The following is a 15430-nucleotide window of genomic DNA, read 5'->3' on the forward strand; positions in this document are numbered from 1 at the left end:
CAAATTGACAAGTTGTTTAAAATGTCATGCTCTGTCCAATCCAAGTAAGTTTAATTTTGACTTTACTGTCCCTTTTGTAAATATCATAATCTATAAATTAACATCCCACTACAGTCATTGATTCAAAAGGATAATTATATTCCAAAATACTAGTTGCCAATTAATTTCTATATTAAGTCACATAACTATTAATTGCCAAAAAAACTGTATTCACAATAAAACAGGGTTTTCCGAATACCATTTGAGAGGATGAGGAGAAGAGACAGAGGGCACAGGTGTGTATCATTTACATGACTCAGGGTGTGAGGGAAAAAGGAAGAGAGTGCATGTGTGTGTACCATTCACATGAAGCAGAGGGTGAGAGAGAAGAGAAGGCATGTGTGTGTACCATTTACATGAAGCAGAGAGTGAGAGGGAAGGGAGGAGAGGGCATGTGTATCATTTACACGAATCAGGGTGTGAGGGAAAAAGGAAGAGAGTGCATGTGTGTGTACCATTCACATGAAGCAGAGGGTGAGAGAGAAGAGAAGGCATGTGTGTGTACCATTTACATGAAGCAGAGGACGAGAGGAAAGGGAGGAGAGGGCATGTGTATCATTTACATGACTCAGGGTGTGAGGGAAAAAGGAAGAGAGTGCATGTGTGTGTACCATTCACATGAAGCAGAGGGTGAGAGAGAAGAGCGGGCATGTGTGTGTACCATTTACATGAAGCATAGGGTGAGAGAGAAGAGCGGGCATGTGTGTGTACCATTCACATGAAGCAAAGGGTGAGAAAGAAGAGCGGGCATGTGTGTGTACCATTTACATGAAGCAGAGGGTGAGAGAGAAGAGCGGGCATGTGTGTGTACCATTTACATGAAGCATAGGGTGAGAGAGAAGAGCGGGCATGTGTGTGTACCATTCACATGAAGCAAAGGGTGAGAAAGAAGAGCGGGCATGTGTGTGTACCATTCACATGAAGCAAAGGGTGAGAAAGAAGAGCGGGCATGTGTGTGTACCATTTACATGAAGCAGAGGACGGACGAGAGCGAAGAGAGTGCATGTGTGTGTACCATTTACATGAAGCAGAGGGTGAGAGAGAGAGAGAGAGAGAGAGAGAGAGAGAGAGAGAGAGAGAGAGAGAGAGAGAGAGAGAGAGAGAGAGAGAGAGAGAGAGAGAGAGAGAGAGAGAGAGAGAGAGAGAGAGAGAGAGAGAGAGAGAGAGAGAGAGAGAGAGAGAGAGAGAGAGAAGTGCGGGCATGTGTGTGTACTATTTACATGAAGCAGAGGGTAAGAGAGAAGGGAAGAGAGGGCATGTGTGTGTACTATTTACATGAAGCAGAGGGTAAGAGAGAAGGGAAGAGAGGGCATGTGTGTACCATTTACATGAAGCAGAGGACGGACGAGAGGGAAGAGAGTGCATGTGTGTGTACCATTTACATGAAGCAGAGGACGGACGAGAGGGAAGAGAGTGCATGTGTGTGTATTCACATGAAGCAGAGGGTGAGAGAGAAGAGCGGGCATGTGTGTGTACCATTTACATGAAGCAGAGGACGAGAGGGAAGGGAAGAGAGGGCATGTGTGTGTACCATTTACATGAAGCAGAGGACAAGAGGGAAGGGAAGAGAGGGCATGTGTGTGTACCATTTACATGAAGCAGAGGGTGAGAGGGAAGGGAAGAGAGGGCATGTGTGTACCATTTAATGAAGCAGAGGACGAGAGGGAAGGGAAGAGAGGGCATGTGTGTGTACCATTTACATGAAGCAGAGAGTGAGAGAGAAGGGAAGAGAGGGCATGTGTGTGTACCATTTACATGAAGCAGAGAGTGAGAGAGAAGGGAAGAGAGGGCATGTGTGTGTACCATTTACATGAAGCAGAGAGTGAGAGAGAAGGGAAGAGAGGGCATGTGTGTGTACCATTTACATGAAGCAGAGGGTGAGGGAGAAGGGAAGAGATGGCGTGTGTGTGTCACTTACATGAAGCAGAGGACAAGAGGGAAGAGAGGGCATGTGTGTGCATCATTTACATGAAGCAAAGGAGGAGAGAGAAGGAAAGAGAGGGCATGTGTGTGTACCATTTACATGAAGCAGAGGACGAGAGGGAAGGGAAGAGAGGGCATGTGTGTGTGTGTACCATTTGCATGAAGCAGAGGGTGAGAGGGAAGGGAAGAGAGGGCATATGTGTGTACCATTTACATGAAGCAGAGGACGAGAGAGAAGGGAAGAGAGGGCCTGTGTGTGTGTGTGTGTGTCTGTCATTTACATGAAGCAGAGGGTGAGAGGGAAGAGAGGGCATGTGTGTTTACCATTAACATGAAGCAGAGGGTAAGAGAGAAGGGAGGGGAGTGCATGTGTGTGTACCATTTACATAAAGCAGAGGACGAGAGGGAAGGGAGGAGAGGGCATGTGTGTATCATTTACATAAAGCAGAGGACGAGAGGGAAGGGAAGAGAGGGCATGTGTGTGTACCATTTACATGAAGCAGAGGGTAAGAGAGAAGGGAAGAGAGGGCATGTGTGTACCATTTACATGAAGAAGAGGATGAGAGGGAAGGGAGGAGAGGGCATGTGTGTATCATTTACATGAAGCAGAGGACGAAAGGGAAGGGAGGAGAGGGCATGTGTGTGTATTTACATGAAGCCGAGGGGAAGAGAGAAGGGAGGAGAGGGCATGTGTGTATATCATTTACATGAAGCAGAGGACGAGAGGGAAGGGAAGAGAGGGCATGTGTGTGTACCATTTACATGAAGCAGAGGGTGAGAGAGAAGGAAATAGAGGGCATGTGTGTACCATTCACATGAAGCAGAGGGTAAGAGAGAAGCGAAGAGAGGGCATGTGTGTACCATTCACATGAAGCAGAGGGTAAGAGAGAAGCGAAGAGAGGGCATGTGTGTACCATTCACATGAAGCAGAGGACGAGAGGCAAGGGAAGAGAGGGTATGTGTGTGTACCATTTACATGAAGCAGAGGGTGAGAGAGAAGGGAAGAGAGGGCATGTGTGTGTGTATCATTTACATGAAGCAGAGGACAAGAGGGAAGGGAAGAGAGGGCATGTGTGTGTACCATTCACATGAAGCAGAGGACAAGAGAGAAGGGAAGAGAGGGCATGTGTGTACCATTTACATGAAGCAGAGGGTGAGAGAGAAGGGAAGAGATGGCGTGTGTGTGTGTGTGTATCACTTACATGAAGCAGAGGACAAGAGGGAAGGGAAGAGAGGGCATGTGTGTGTACTATTTACATGAAGCAGAGGACGAGAGGGAAGGGAAGAGAGGGCATATGTGTACCATTCATATGAAACCATTCATATGAAGCAGAGGGTAAGAGAGAAGGGAAGAGAGGGCATGTGTGTACCATTTACATGAAGCAGAAGGTGAGAGGGAAGGGAGGATAGTGCATGTGTGTGTACCATTTACATGAAGCAGAGGAGGAGAGAGAAGGGAAGAGAGGGCATGGGTGTGTATTATTTACGTGAAGCAGAGGGTGAGAGGGAAGAGAGGGCATGTGTGTGTGTACCATTCACATGAAGCAGAGGGTAAGAGAGGGAAGGGAGGATAGTGCATGGGTGTGTACCACTTACATGAAGCAGAGAGTGAGAGAGAGACGGGAAGAGAGGGCATGTCTGTGTACCATTTACATGAAGCAGAGGAGGAGAGAGAAGGGAAGAGAGGGCATGGGTGTGTATCATTTACATGAAGCAGAGGTTAAGAGAGAAGGGAAGAGAGGGGATGTGTGTGTGTACCATTCACATGAAGCAGAGGGTAAGAGAGAAGCGAAGAGAGGGCATGTGTGTGTACCATTTACATGAAGCAGAGGGTGAGAGAGAAGGGAAGAGATGGCGTGTGTTTGTGTGTGTGTGTCACTTACATGAAGAAGAGGGTGAGAGAGAAGGGAAGAGAGGGCATGTGTGTGTACCATTTACATGAAGCAGAGGACGAGAGAGAAGGGAAGAGAGGGCATGTGTGTGTGTGTACCATTCACATGAAGCAGAGGGTAAGAGAAGGAAGGGAAGAGAGGGCATGTGTGTGTACCATTTACATGAAGCAGAGGGTGAGAGAGAAGGGAAGAGATGGCGTGTGTGTCACTTACATGAAGAAGAGGGTGAGAGAGAAGGGAAGAGAGGGCATGTGTGTGTACCATTTACATGAAGCAGAGGACGAGAGAGAAGGGAAGAGAGGGCATGTGTGTGTGTGTGTACCATTCACATGAAGCAGAGGGTAAGAGAAGGAAGGGAAGAGAGGGCATGTGTGTGTACCATTTACATGAAGCAGAGGGTGAGAGAGAAGGGAAGAGAGGGCATGTGTGTACCATGTCAAGGTATTTGAAATATTATTAAATAATATATAGAAGTATATTTAACTTTATTTAATAAATCTGTGGATGTGCACATGGTCTGTAAAACAAAGGATTATTTCTAAGAGATCTCCCCCACTCCAATTGCACAGGAGACATTCTTGGCTAAAATGAGAACAAAGGATTATCTCTGGGAGATCTCACACACTCAATATGTTAAATTATGCAATTGTATAATTTAGCAAGGAACTGAAATATAAAACAGTTTATTTAACCATCTATATAATTGCCTGGGAACCAATGTTAAATGACAGCACTTTGATACAATGGAACATTTGGTCTACCCAATTTAAGACCATCACTTAAAAGGATAAAATCTAAAATAGTTGGATAAGCATAGTACTTACAGGAAATGTGCTGTATTAAGACTTTTACAACTACTCGTGGATTGACCCCATGTGGGGCAATAAAGGCCTTGAGAAACAAAAGACAGATGCTGAGGTGTGACTCTGAAACTCATTTAAGCAGGCAGCAAATAAACATCAATGTATTTTTTTTCTGTTTGAATGCATGCCCCAGAATGTATTAAATATAGAAATTTGAGAAATTGTCTAATTCTCTATTATTATTACATGGGTATTTGCTAAGCTTGGGAGATAACTGTTTTAGTCAGTCAAAAATGTGTAATAACCTCTGTTTTGTTTATATTTTTCAGACAGATAATCTCAGATCTACATAGAAATGAATGTGTATATATATATGTTTTGAAAACATAAAAGATCTTACTTAACCTCTGTGTTTTTAAGAATATAAATAAATACTTGTGGACCTGGAAAGAAATAATTAATGACACTTATTACTTTATTTCAGATGGAATGCCTGCATGAAATGAAATATCATATCATATGAATGAGCAATAAATATTTATAAAGTTTCAAATACATCTTTTAAAATATAGTGAGATGAAGATATGGAAGTTACTTTGATGTGATATGACTATGAGATATAAATTTTCTGTTAGGCTAAATGAAATATAAATTATTTTAATATAATGTTAGATATATGTGATGTTTCATATCAAAACGATCAGGAAATTAATCTGATGCCGCTTCACCTATAATTAATATTGGGAGAGATTAATACAAGAAATTATGGGAGTTATTATATATTTTAAAGATAGATGCTTAAATGTTTGGGTGTACAGTTATACATTTTAAAGAAAGATGCTTAAATGTATAAATGTATTTCTTTGTCATGCTGCATTTGTTTATGCTGTCTAATTGTAATGCTGCCACCCGGTGTTGCCACGAGAGAACTACAGCCAGAAAGATTTTTGGCTGTTGGAAATGGGATATCCAGTTATCCAATAGAGGGACAAGGTTTTGAAGGGCCACCCATATTTCACAAAAATTATTAGACCAATAAGTTGTATGCAGAAGGAAGAGGGAACAGTGGCTGCAGAGTTTTGTAACTGACTGAAACTGTTTTGCGTAGGACACAGTCAAACTATAAAAACAAAGTGGGCCATACTACTCCTATTCCATTGCAATTACACTTATTTTATATGAGGTGTGAAGTATGGGTGGCCCTTCGAAACCTTGTCCCTCTATTGGATAACTGGATATCCCATTTCCAACAGCCAAAAATCTTTCTGGCTGTAGTTCTCTCGTGGCAACACCGGGTGGCAGCATTACAATTAGACAGCATAAACAAATGCAGCATGACAAAGAAATACAGTTATACATTTAAGCATCTTTCTTTAAAATGTATAATAACTCCCATAATTTCTTGTATTAATCTCTCCCAATATTAATTATAGGTGAAGAGGCATCAGATTAATTTCCTGATCGTTTTGATATGAAACATCACATATATCTAACATTATATTAAAATAATTTATATTTCCTTTAGCCTAACAGAAAATTTATATCTCATAGTCATATCACATCAAAGTAACTTCCATATCTTCATCTCACTATATTTTAAAAGATGTATTTGAAACTTTATAAATATTTATTGCACATTCATATGATATGATATTTCATTTCATGCAGGAATTCCATCTGAAATAAAGTAATAAGTGTCATTAATTATTTCTTTCCAGGTCCACAAGTATTTATTTATATTCTTAAAAACACAGAGGTTAAGTAAGATCTTTTATGTTTTCAAAACATATACATATATATATATATATATATATATATATATATATATATATATATATATATATATATATATATATATACACACATATATATATGCACATTCATTTCTATGTAGATCTGAGATTATCTGTCTGAAAAATATAAACAAAACAGAGGTTATTACACATTTTTGACTGACTAAAACAGTTATCTCCCAAGCTTAGCAAATACCCATGTAATAATAATAGAGAATTAGACAATTTCTCAAATTTCTATATTTAATACATTCTGGGGCATGCATTCAAACAGAAAAAAAAATACATTGATGTTTATTTGCTGCCTGCTTAAATGAGTTTCAGAGTCACACCTCAGCATCTGTCTTTTGTTTCTCAAGGCCTTTATTGCCCCACATGGGGTCAATCCACGAGTAGTTGTAAAAGTCTTAATACAGCACATTTCCTGTAAGTACTATGCTTATCCAACTATTTTAGATTTTATCCTTTTAAGTGATGGTCTTAAATTGGGTAGACCAAATGTTCCATTGTATCAAAGTGCTGTCATTTAACATTGGTTCCCAGGCAATCATATACATGGTTAAATAAACTGTGTTATATTTCAGTTCCTTGCTAAATTATACAATTGCATAATTTAACATATTGAGTGTGTGAGATCTCCCAGAGATAATCCTTTGTTCTCATTTTAGCCAAGAATGTCTCCTGTGCAATTGGAGTGGGGGAGATCTCTTAGAAATAATCCTTTATTTAATAAATCTGTGGATGTGCACATGGTCTGTAAAACAAAGTTAAATATACTTCTATATATTATTTAATAATATTTCAAATACCTTGACATAAATCCCCCTTTCCAATTCAAAAATAGGTAGGACACATGTATTTGAATTGGATCAAAGTTAGTGGTATTTGGTGAGGATGTTGACCGTACACATCATGGACAGTCTTCTATGTAGATAGTCTGTCGATTTTTAGCCTTCATGTTTATCAGCTAGGTATTTTTGAACTACAGTATGTCTTTAGTTCATTTGGGGATATGACACTTCATTCTCCCTCTATGACTTGTAGTTGGGATGACATGCCCGCAATTGATTGATATGGACCCATTTATCTATGAAACTTTCATTTTTGTGGATCCGTATTTTATAGGCCACTGGAGATATTTTGTCAGTAATGACGAAAGGACCTTTCCATGAGGGAAGAAATTTCTTCTCCCTAACCTGATCTCTTCCAAAGTTATAAAGATAAACTTTATCATTTATTTCATATTCCTTTTTGGATGTTTTGAGATCATAATAGGTTTTAGTGGCAGTTGCGGCTCTTTCTAAATTCCTTTGAGCAAATGCATGTTGCAGGTGTTTTCTTAAGTTTTCCACATATTGATGTGTATTGGCAGCGTTTATCAAATTTTGGTCTGATGTACGGTACAGCAGATGCTGAGGTAGAACCATTCTTCTACCAGTCATCAGCTCAAAAGGTGACATTTTGGTAGCACTACTTGGAGTTGCTCTCAATGCCATTAAGACTAGAGGTAGTTTTACATCCCAGTCTTTACCTGTTTCACTCACAAACTTTTTGAGGATTTTAACAATGGACTGGTTGTAACGCTCTACACCACCACTTGAGGCAGCTATATAAGCAATATGGAGCTCTCTTTTAACCCCTAGTATTTTCCACATTTTGGTCATCACTTCACTAGTGAAGTGGGTCCCCCGGTCTGACTCGATTCTTTGGGGCAAACCAAATCTGGAAAATACATGGTTGATGAGCAATGCTGCACATGTTTCAGCACTATTGTTAGGTGCACTAATGCACTCTACCCATTTAGTGAACAGTCATGTCACTGTTAACATGTATTTGTTACCTCTTGATGACCTTGTTACCGGACCAATAAAATCAATTTGTATATCTGACCATGGCATTACCATCCCCCTTTTCTGCAAGGGCGCTCTATGCGTTGGTGCAGTGGGTTGGAATTGTGGGCAGATTAAACACCCTTGACAGTAGGTTTGAACATCTTTCAACATGTGTGGCCAAAAAGCGTAATCACGCAATATTTCATACGTGAGTTTGGCACCACGATGACCAGATGTGGGAGCATCATGGGCATGTTGAAGCATTAGACCTCTGAACTTGGTGGGTACTACCCACTGCTGGATGCCAGTTTTGGAGGTTCTAATTAACAAACCTGTAATTTGAATTGTGATTTAGATTTTATTAAGATTCTCAGATCTTCTTTGCCAATACAATCATCTTTTGAGATGGGGTTGCTTTCAGGATCTTCTATGTGTTTATAGAAGATGCCTACAATGGGGTCTTCTTTTTGACTAGTGATCAGGTCCTCACTAGGAGAATCCTGACTCCATTGTACCAAGTTAGGCTCCCTCTGTTGTTTTGCCTGGTTTCTGGTAATGGCTTCTACCTGAATTGCACCCATTAAATGGTCAATATTAAGGAGTTCTCCAGTTATGGCTCCTTGTTTGGCTAATGAATCCGCAAGGTCATTGCCTTCCTTATCAGGACCTAGAACTCTGGAATGACCCTTGGTCTTTTTCCAGTGTATGGTTAAATCATTGGATACCACCAGATTATCAATCTCGCGGAACAACTTGCCATGCTTGACTGGTTTGTTATTGCTTTTCTGCATGCCATTTCTTTTCCAAGTTGGCAGGTATTCAACAAAACTGTCACGCACATAATTTGAGTCAGTTATGATCACAAATTCATGAATACCATGCTCAATAGCCATTTCAATGGTTTTGAAAACAGCAGTTAGTTCTGCAACCTGACTTGATCTTGGTCCAATGTTGAAACCTATAGATATATTTGGGAATCCATTTGCCCCAGTTATACCAATGCCAGCGACTAATCTGCGCTCATTATCAATAGTGGCATGGTAAGAACAACCATCAACATACACCCAAGGTAATGTTTGGCAATTTTCCTCATTGTACATTTTATATAGGGAAAGCAATTGTTCTTCCAGAAAATCATCTTCTGATAATTCTTCCCCAGGATCTCTAGCAGTACAGTCGTGGAGCTCAGCAAGCCCTTGTGCGACTGGATTCTTTTTATTCTGCTTGTAGCAAATTTCTAAGGGCCAGCCTTATAAGGAAAGAGTCCACGCGGTTATGCGGCTATTCGACAAATTCCCATCTCTTATTCTCTCACTTTGCAAATATAGCAAAGGCTGGTGGGCCGTTTCTACAATAATTTTCTCGCCCTGTATATAGCTGCGGAAATTTTGTAGAGCCCATACAGTAGATAAGAGGGCTTTTTCGCAATCGTTAAACTTTATTTCTACTGGGGATAGATTTTTGCTCGCATAAGCAATGGCTTTGTTCAAATTATCATGCTTTTGGTATAAAACAGCACTCATGCTTATATCTGTGTAACCTGTCTCTAAGAAGAAAGGTTTACCACCTTCAGGGTACGCTAAGCAAGGTGCTTGAGTGAGCTTTCTCTTCAGCTCTCTGATGGCTGTCTCTTGAGACTCACTCCAGTGCCATTTCACCTCTTTCTTTAGGAGAAGTAGTAGTGGTTTAGCTAATTCCGCATAATTATCAATGAATTTGCGAGAATAATTTGTCATACCCAGAAATGATCTCAATTCCTTTAAGTTAGTTGGGTTTTTAGAATTCACTATAGCTTCCACCTTTTTCTTTGGGGGATTTAATCCTTCAGAGGTAACTTCATGTCCCAAGAAGTTTACACGAGTGCGGCACCATTGAGCTTTTTGCAGGGATAATTTGACACCTGCCCTTTTAAGTTGGCTGAGGACGTGTTTAAGCTCTGCGACGTGTTTTTCAAAGTCTGTGCTTTTGATTAAAACATCATCAACATAAGATAAGGTCCCCCTTTCCAGTGCATCAGGCATAGCCTTATGCATGAATACAGCAAATTCATGTCCAGAATTTATGTATCCAAATGGAAGTCTCTGGAATGCATACTGAACCTTTTGGAAGGAGAATGCTAGCTTATATTGGTCCTCTTCATGTACCTTTATGGTCCAATATCCCTGTGCACAATCAATGGCAGTGAATATTTTGGATCCCTGCATTTGTGCTAGGCATTGGTCAATATATGGCACAGGCCAGCCAGACATGTATACTCGTTTGTTTAGCTGTCTTAAGTCAGCACACAAACGCCATTGTCCATTGGGCTTAAGGACACCTAGAATAGGATTATTATAAGAGCTGTGCACCTGTCTGATAATACCTCTTTCTTCCAAATTCCTTATGATCTCTGCAAGAGAATCATATGAGGCTAAGGGAAGTCTGTATTGTTTGACAAATACAGGTGGTGCATCAGGATCTGTTTGTATTCTTGCAATGTGCAAGTCTGTAGTACCACAGTCATAAGAATCCTTAGCAAAAATATCCTTGTACTCCATCAGGAGTTCTCGCAGCTGTTGGCGTTCATCATCGCTGGAACAGCCATTAGCTAAGGATATTTGCTCTTCGACTATTTGCTGAAATCCTGGAAAGATTTCAGGCTGTCCTATTTCATAATCTTCTTCCAGTCTAGAGGTGAGATCCCCTTGATTATAATTTACATTGCTCCCATGACTCTGGGTATTGGCGTAATCTTGCTGTTTGATTGGCTGATCAAACACTAGAGAGGCTTCTTCAATTTTACAGATGCCTTCCTCTGAGCTGAAGGGATAAATAGACTGAATATTAAATAGACCCTCTGGCATAGATGCCAAGGATTGTTCTATTAATTGTTCTTCAGTTAAGTATCCTTCAGGTATTAGCCCAATTACATTATTCTGGAATCCAAAAGTGTAATAACTTGATTCCAGTGCATATCCTATGGTAGTTCCCTTGGATAAGGTTATATCCTGTGGGGTCATGTTATGTACAATAATATGTATTGGAATAGTTCCAATATTTACCAAAGGAGTGTAGGTCATTGTGATACCCAGATTTTGTATTCTATGGGAGAGGCAAATCAGTGTTTCAGAAGTTTTTAATTTCTGACCTCTCTTTACCTGTAAGGGTAAAAGAAATTTATCAGCCCCAGCAGGAATTATAACATCGCTAGATACCTGCATATTCACAGCATATGGCAATTGCTGGTTTGATTTCAGGGCTGTATTTTCATCCTGAAATACTTCAGGGTCCCCCTTTAACCTGCTCCAGAGGCAAGAATTAATCAAATCTATTTGTATGGCATATCTATGTAAGATATCATTGCCAATGTATATTTGATTATGGGGAGTATTTAAAACTAAAAACAGGTGCTTCACTGACTTATTTCCTATAGAGATAGATAATAAGCACTTAGCTGTGATGTTATAGCTTTCAGACCTGTCATCCAGGCCGTTGACACAGTGGTCTTGGGGAGAAAGATATTTAATCACTTTAGGTTCAGCTATTTGCGCTAATAAACCTTCGCTTATATAGCTAGCTTCCTGTTTTAAGTTTATTTTAGCATACTTGGTTTTACCAAGGTCATGTACTTGTATAGGGATAAATAGATCCTCTTTAACTCTCTCAATCCCTGTGAGGTATTGAGCATGGTCTCCCCCTTTAGGGATTTTAGGATCCCCCTTGTGGAGTGATATGGTTAATATATCGCCATCTAGGGAGATATTCGCTATCTTTCCGGGCGAAATTTTAAAAGTATTACCATCAGAGCCACTAAAAGGAGTCTGATCATCTATTTGTAGAATAGTGATTTCAGGTACAGAGTTATTCCTGAAATGAATCTCCACAGCATCTGGTTTCTCTTCCACCACGTGACAGCTATGTCGGGTGCGAGATATACCAGATTTTTCATAATTGATAGGCCGTTTAACTTGTGACCAAATTACATTATTTATGCAATTAATTATGGTGCTTAATTGCTTCAGGAGATCACTACCAATAATTAAACGATCAGTTGGCAGATCCACTATAATGACAGGGTGTCTTATGACCCTGTTTCCCAATTTAAATTTTAACCAGGCAGTACCGTAGACTTTTAGGGAGTCACCCCCAACACCTATTAGAGAACCGTCAAATTCTTTTATTTTAGGTTTGTGGGGTGTTAGCTCATTTAGCTGTGTATAGTACCTGTGGGATAAGATAGTTGCCTGTGACCCAGTGTCAATTAATCCCCTGATAGGGTTGGAGACTGCATCTTGCAGCTCAACTAATACATAATATCTTCCTGCAGTTTCTACCATTTCACACAAAGTTGGCGTTATCATACATTTGTGGGCTTCGCCACGTGTTACCTGAGTTTGCCATGCTTTCTGATGCAGAAGAATCTTCATACCTACCCGTTTCCTCTATGACAGGGTCGGCTGGATTCTTTTGTACTGCATCTGTGGAGATAAGGTTAGGAGAGAGCTGCAAGGGAAGAGTTTTGTTAATTTTTCCCGGATGAGGTTGCCTGTCATCACAGCTAAATCGTCCGTTTTCGGTCTGTGGGGAGAGAACAGGTTTAGTATCATTGATATTTATTATTACATTGTGTATATCTCTCCCCTCCCCTTCAGGTGATACTGCAGTATTTATGACTGTGCCTGGTCCACTGCTGACCACTGGCTGTACCCCTAAAAAAGTATTGTTCGGTTGCTGAGCCGTAGATTTTTGACTCATATTAGCGATTTGTTCGCTCAACCGATTTAACTGGGTAAACAGCATATCTACCTGATTGTACACGTTACCTCTACCCCTGGGCCTATCTCTTGGTGCCCCATTGTACTGATTCCTGGACCATTGGGTTCCCTCAGAATCAGGGCCACTATTTCTATTCTGGCGTGGTTGCCCCTAGGGTTCAGCTTGTTCAGTATTAGTACTTTGGGGAGCATTATATACCTGGGGTGTCTGGTTACCCTGAGAATATCTTCGCCGCCTATTGTATCTACCCTTGCGCGGATACCAATTATTTGGTGAGTATTCTCTTTGTGAGTAATTATTCACCTGATTATGTCCCCCACTTTGGTTATAGTCTCCCTGAGCCTCAACCTGTGTAGGGGGAGGGGCAAAATTAAACCTCTGTGGAGATGGCCTGTTTTGACTGGCCACCTCTGCATAAGTCCTCTTTTTAGATTCCAAATTGAGGGGGCTAGGTGACACCCTAGTTTCTGCTACAATTTTGGGTTTTGACTCCTTTTTCACCCCCTGTTCACTGGACTGCTGAATAGAGTATAACTTTGTACTCTCTTTGATCAGCCATTCCAATGAGCAGTCCTCATCAAAATCTCTAGCTAAGTTGATTTTGATGGGTGTAGGCAGTGCTTCAAAAAATAAATTTACAAATTCTAAGCCATCAAATTTGGGATTATCTTCAGCCATACTGTACGCATTTTTCAATACAGAAAGGAATTCGATTGGACTCTGATTCGCACGACACTTTAAACCATATACCGCTATTTTCGCGGCAGTTTTAGTGCGATATTGCCCGAATTCTTTTCTGCATTGTCGTTTTACCCCATTCCAGGAATGAATATTCATATCCTTTAGTGAAGCAAAGAACTTGTGATGCTTACTGTCAAATACCCAAGGCAGAAATTCAATTTTCAATTTCTCACTTGTAACATTCATTATAGCTAACGCATTTTCAAAAGCCTCTAAATGATCAATTACAGATGTTGTTCCCTTATTGGAGAATATGGGTACTGCGCGTTGTCTGGATTTGCATCATGAGGTGACTGCCTATTTGGGAAATCTACTTCTGACCCGTTAGGGGTCATTTGTCTATACTGTTCCATATGTTTTTGTACCTCATCCCTGACGCGTTCGCTAAAGGAGTTAGCATTATCTGCATTATTCTCACTGCTAATATAGGGGTTTTCATTATGGCAATATGACCTTTTTAAATCGCTTAATTCTCTCTGGCTTTGCGCAAGCTATTTATTTAAATCTTGTATCTGTGCGATTAAGTCTGTATTATGCTTATCTAAGGCTGTTAGGTTTTGGGCAAGTTCATCCATTTTATTTTTGGCTATTTTTAAACCCTCTTCGCGTCTGCGCGAGGAACGAATACTATTTTCTAGCTCCTGTATTTGCAATCGTTTGTCTGTGACACAAAACGACATTTCGTCAATAATGCATATTAAAAGGGGCCAGCATTTTAGTATTAGTTCGTCTCGCTTTTTGGGAGCTGTGCATTGCTTAATCATTAATAATTCCTGGAAGAATTCATTCTCTTCATTCCACATATTATTATTATTAACGGTAATATTTTTAGCCCTAGTTTCAAGCATATTCATAAAATCATTTAATTCACCCACAATATTAAACTTCCCTTTAAGGTAACTTAAGATATCTTTCTTAAGGACCTGACCTTTAGTAATAGGTATGGTAATGGGACCAATTTCATTGCTATGTATAGAATTAAATGAGTCACTTCTGGCTACAGACATTATTATATTGGTTTAGTACTTAGTTAAACTAAAACGCTAATACAATTTTTGCCAATAAAAAGAGAGAAGGAAAAATTTTATATTTAAAAAAAAAAAAAAAATATTAATTTTGAAATATGAAAAATTAATATTTCGAAATATGAAACATTTATATTTTTGATTAACTTTGAAAATATGAAAAATTAATATTTTTGATTAATTTTTAAATATGAAAAATTTATATTTTTATTAATCTTTCAAAAATTATTCTTTAATAATATTTCAAGATATTAATATCAATCTTGAAATATGAAGATCAATATTTCAACTCTTCAAAAATTATATCTTCAAAATATTAATATCGAAATATGAAACTTTTTCTCTCTTTTATAATACTTTCTATCTACCACAAATATATTATATCAAATATGATGGATATTATTAAATCTCAGCAGTGCCTCCAATTATTATGTCAGTATATTTATTAAAATCTTAGCAGTATTTTCCAAACAGTGTGTGAGTATATGGCAGGAATATATTTAACAATCTTCCTTTAGACTGAGCCCACAATCAATATACTTCTACTAAGACAACAAAAAAAAATAATATAAATACCTGAACTCTTTTATTTAGATAATATCCATGAACATATTGAAGTATATTTGC

At 39.3% G+C, this 15430-nt stretch overlaps 1 protein-coding gene across 2 annotated transcripts in view; it reads right to left on the reverse strand.

Moving 5' to 3' along the window:
* Nucleotides 1–15430, reverse strand: part of LOC128657377 (oocyte zinc finger protein XlCOF7.1-like) — a 150443-nt gene that overhangs the window by 111318 nt on the left and 23695 nt on the right. The window contains exon 1 of one of the 2 annotated variants that reach the window (XM_053711706.1): nt 12695–13665. The exons of the other annotated variant lie outside the window; for it this stretch is intronic. Coding sequence (XP_053567681.1) covers nt 12695–13061 — 367 coding nt within the window. The 5' untranslated portion in view covers nt 13062–13665. Of the gene's footprint in view, nt 1–12694; nt 13666–15430 lie in introns of those variants that run through there. 2 annotated transcript variants of the gene reach the window in all.

The sequence above is a fragment of the Bombina bombina genome, chromosome 4, assembly GCF_027579735.1.
Source record: "Bombina bombina isolate aBomBom1 chromosome 4, aBomBom1.pri, whole genome shotgun sequence".
Taxonomy (NCBI): Eukaryota; Metazoa; Chordata; class Amphibia; order Anura; family Bombinatoridae; genus Bombina; species Bombina bombina.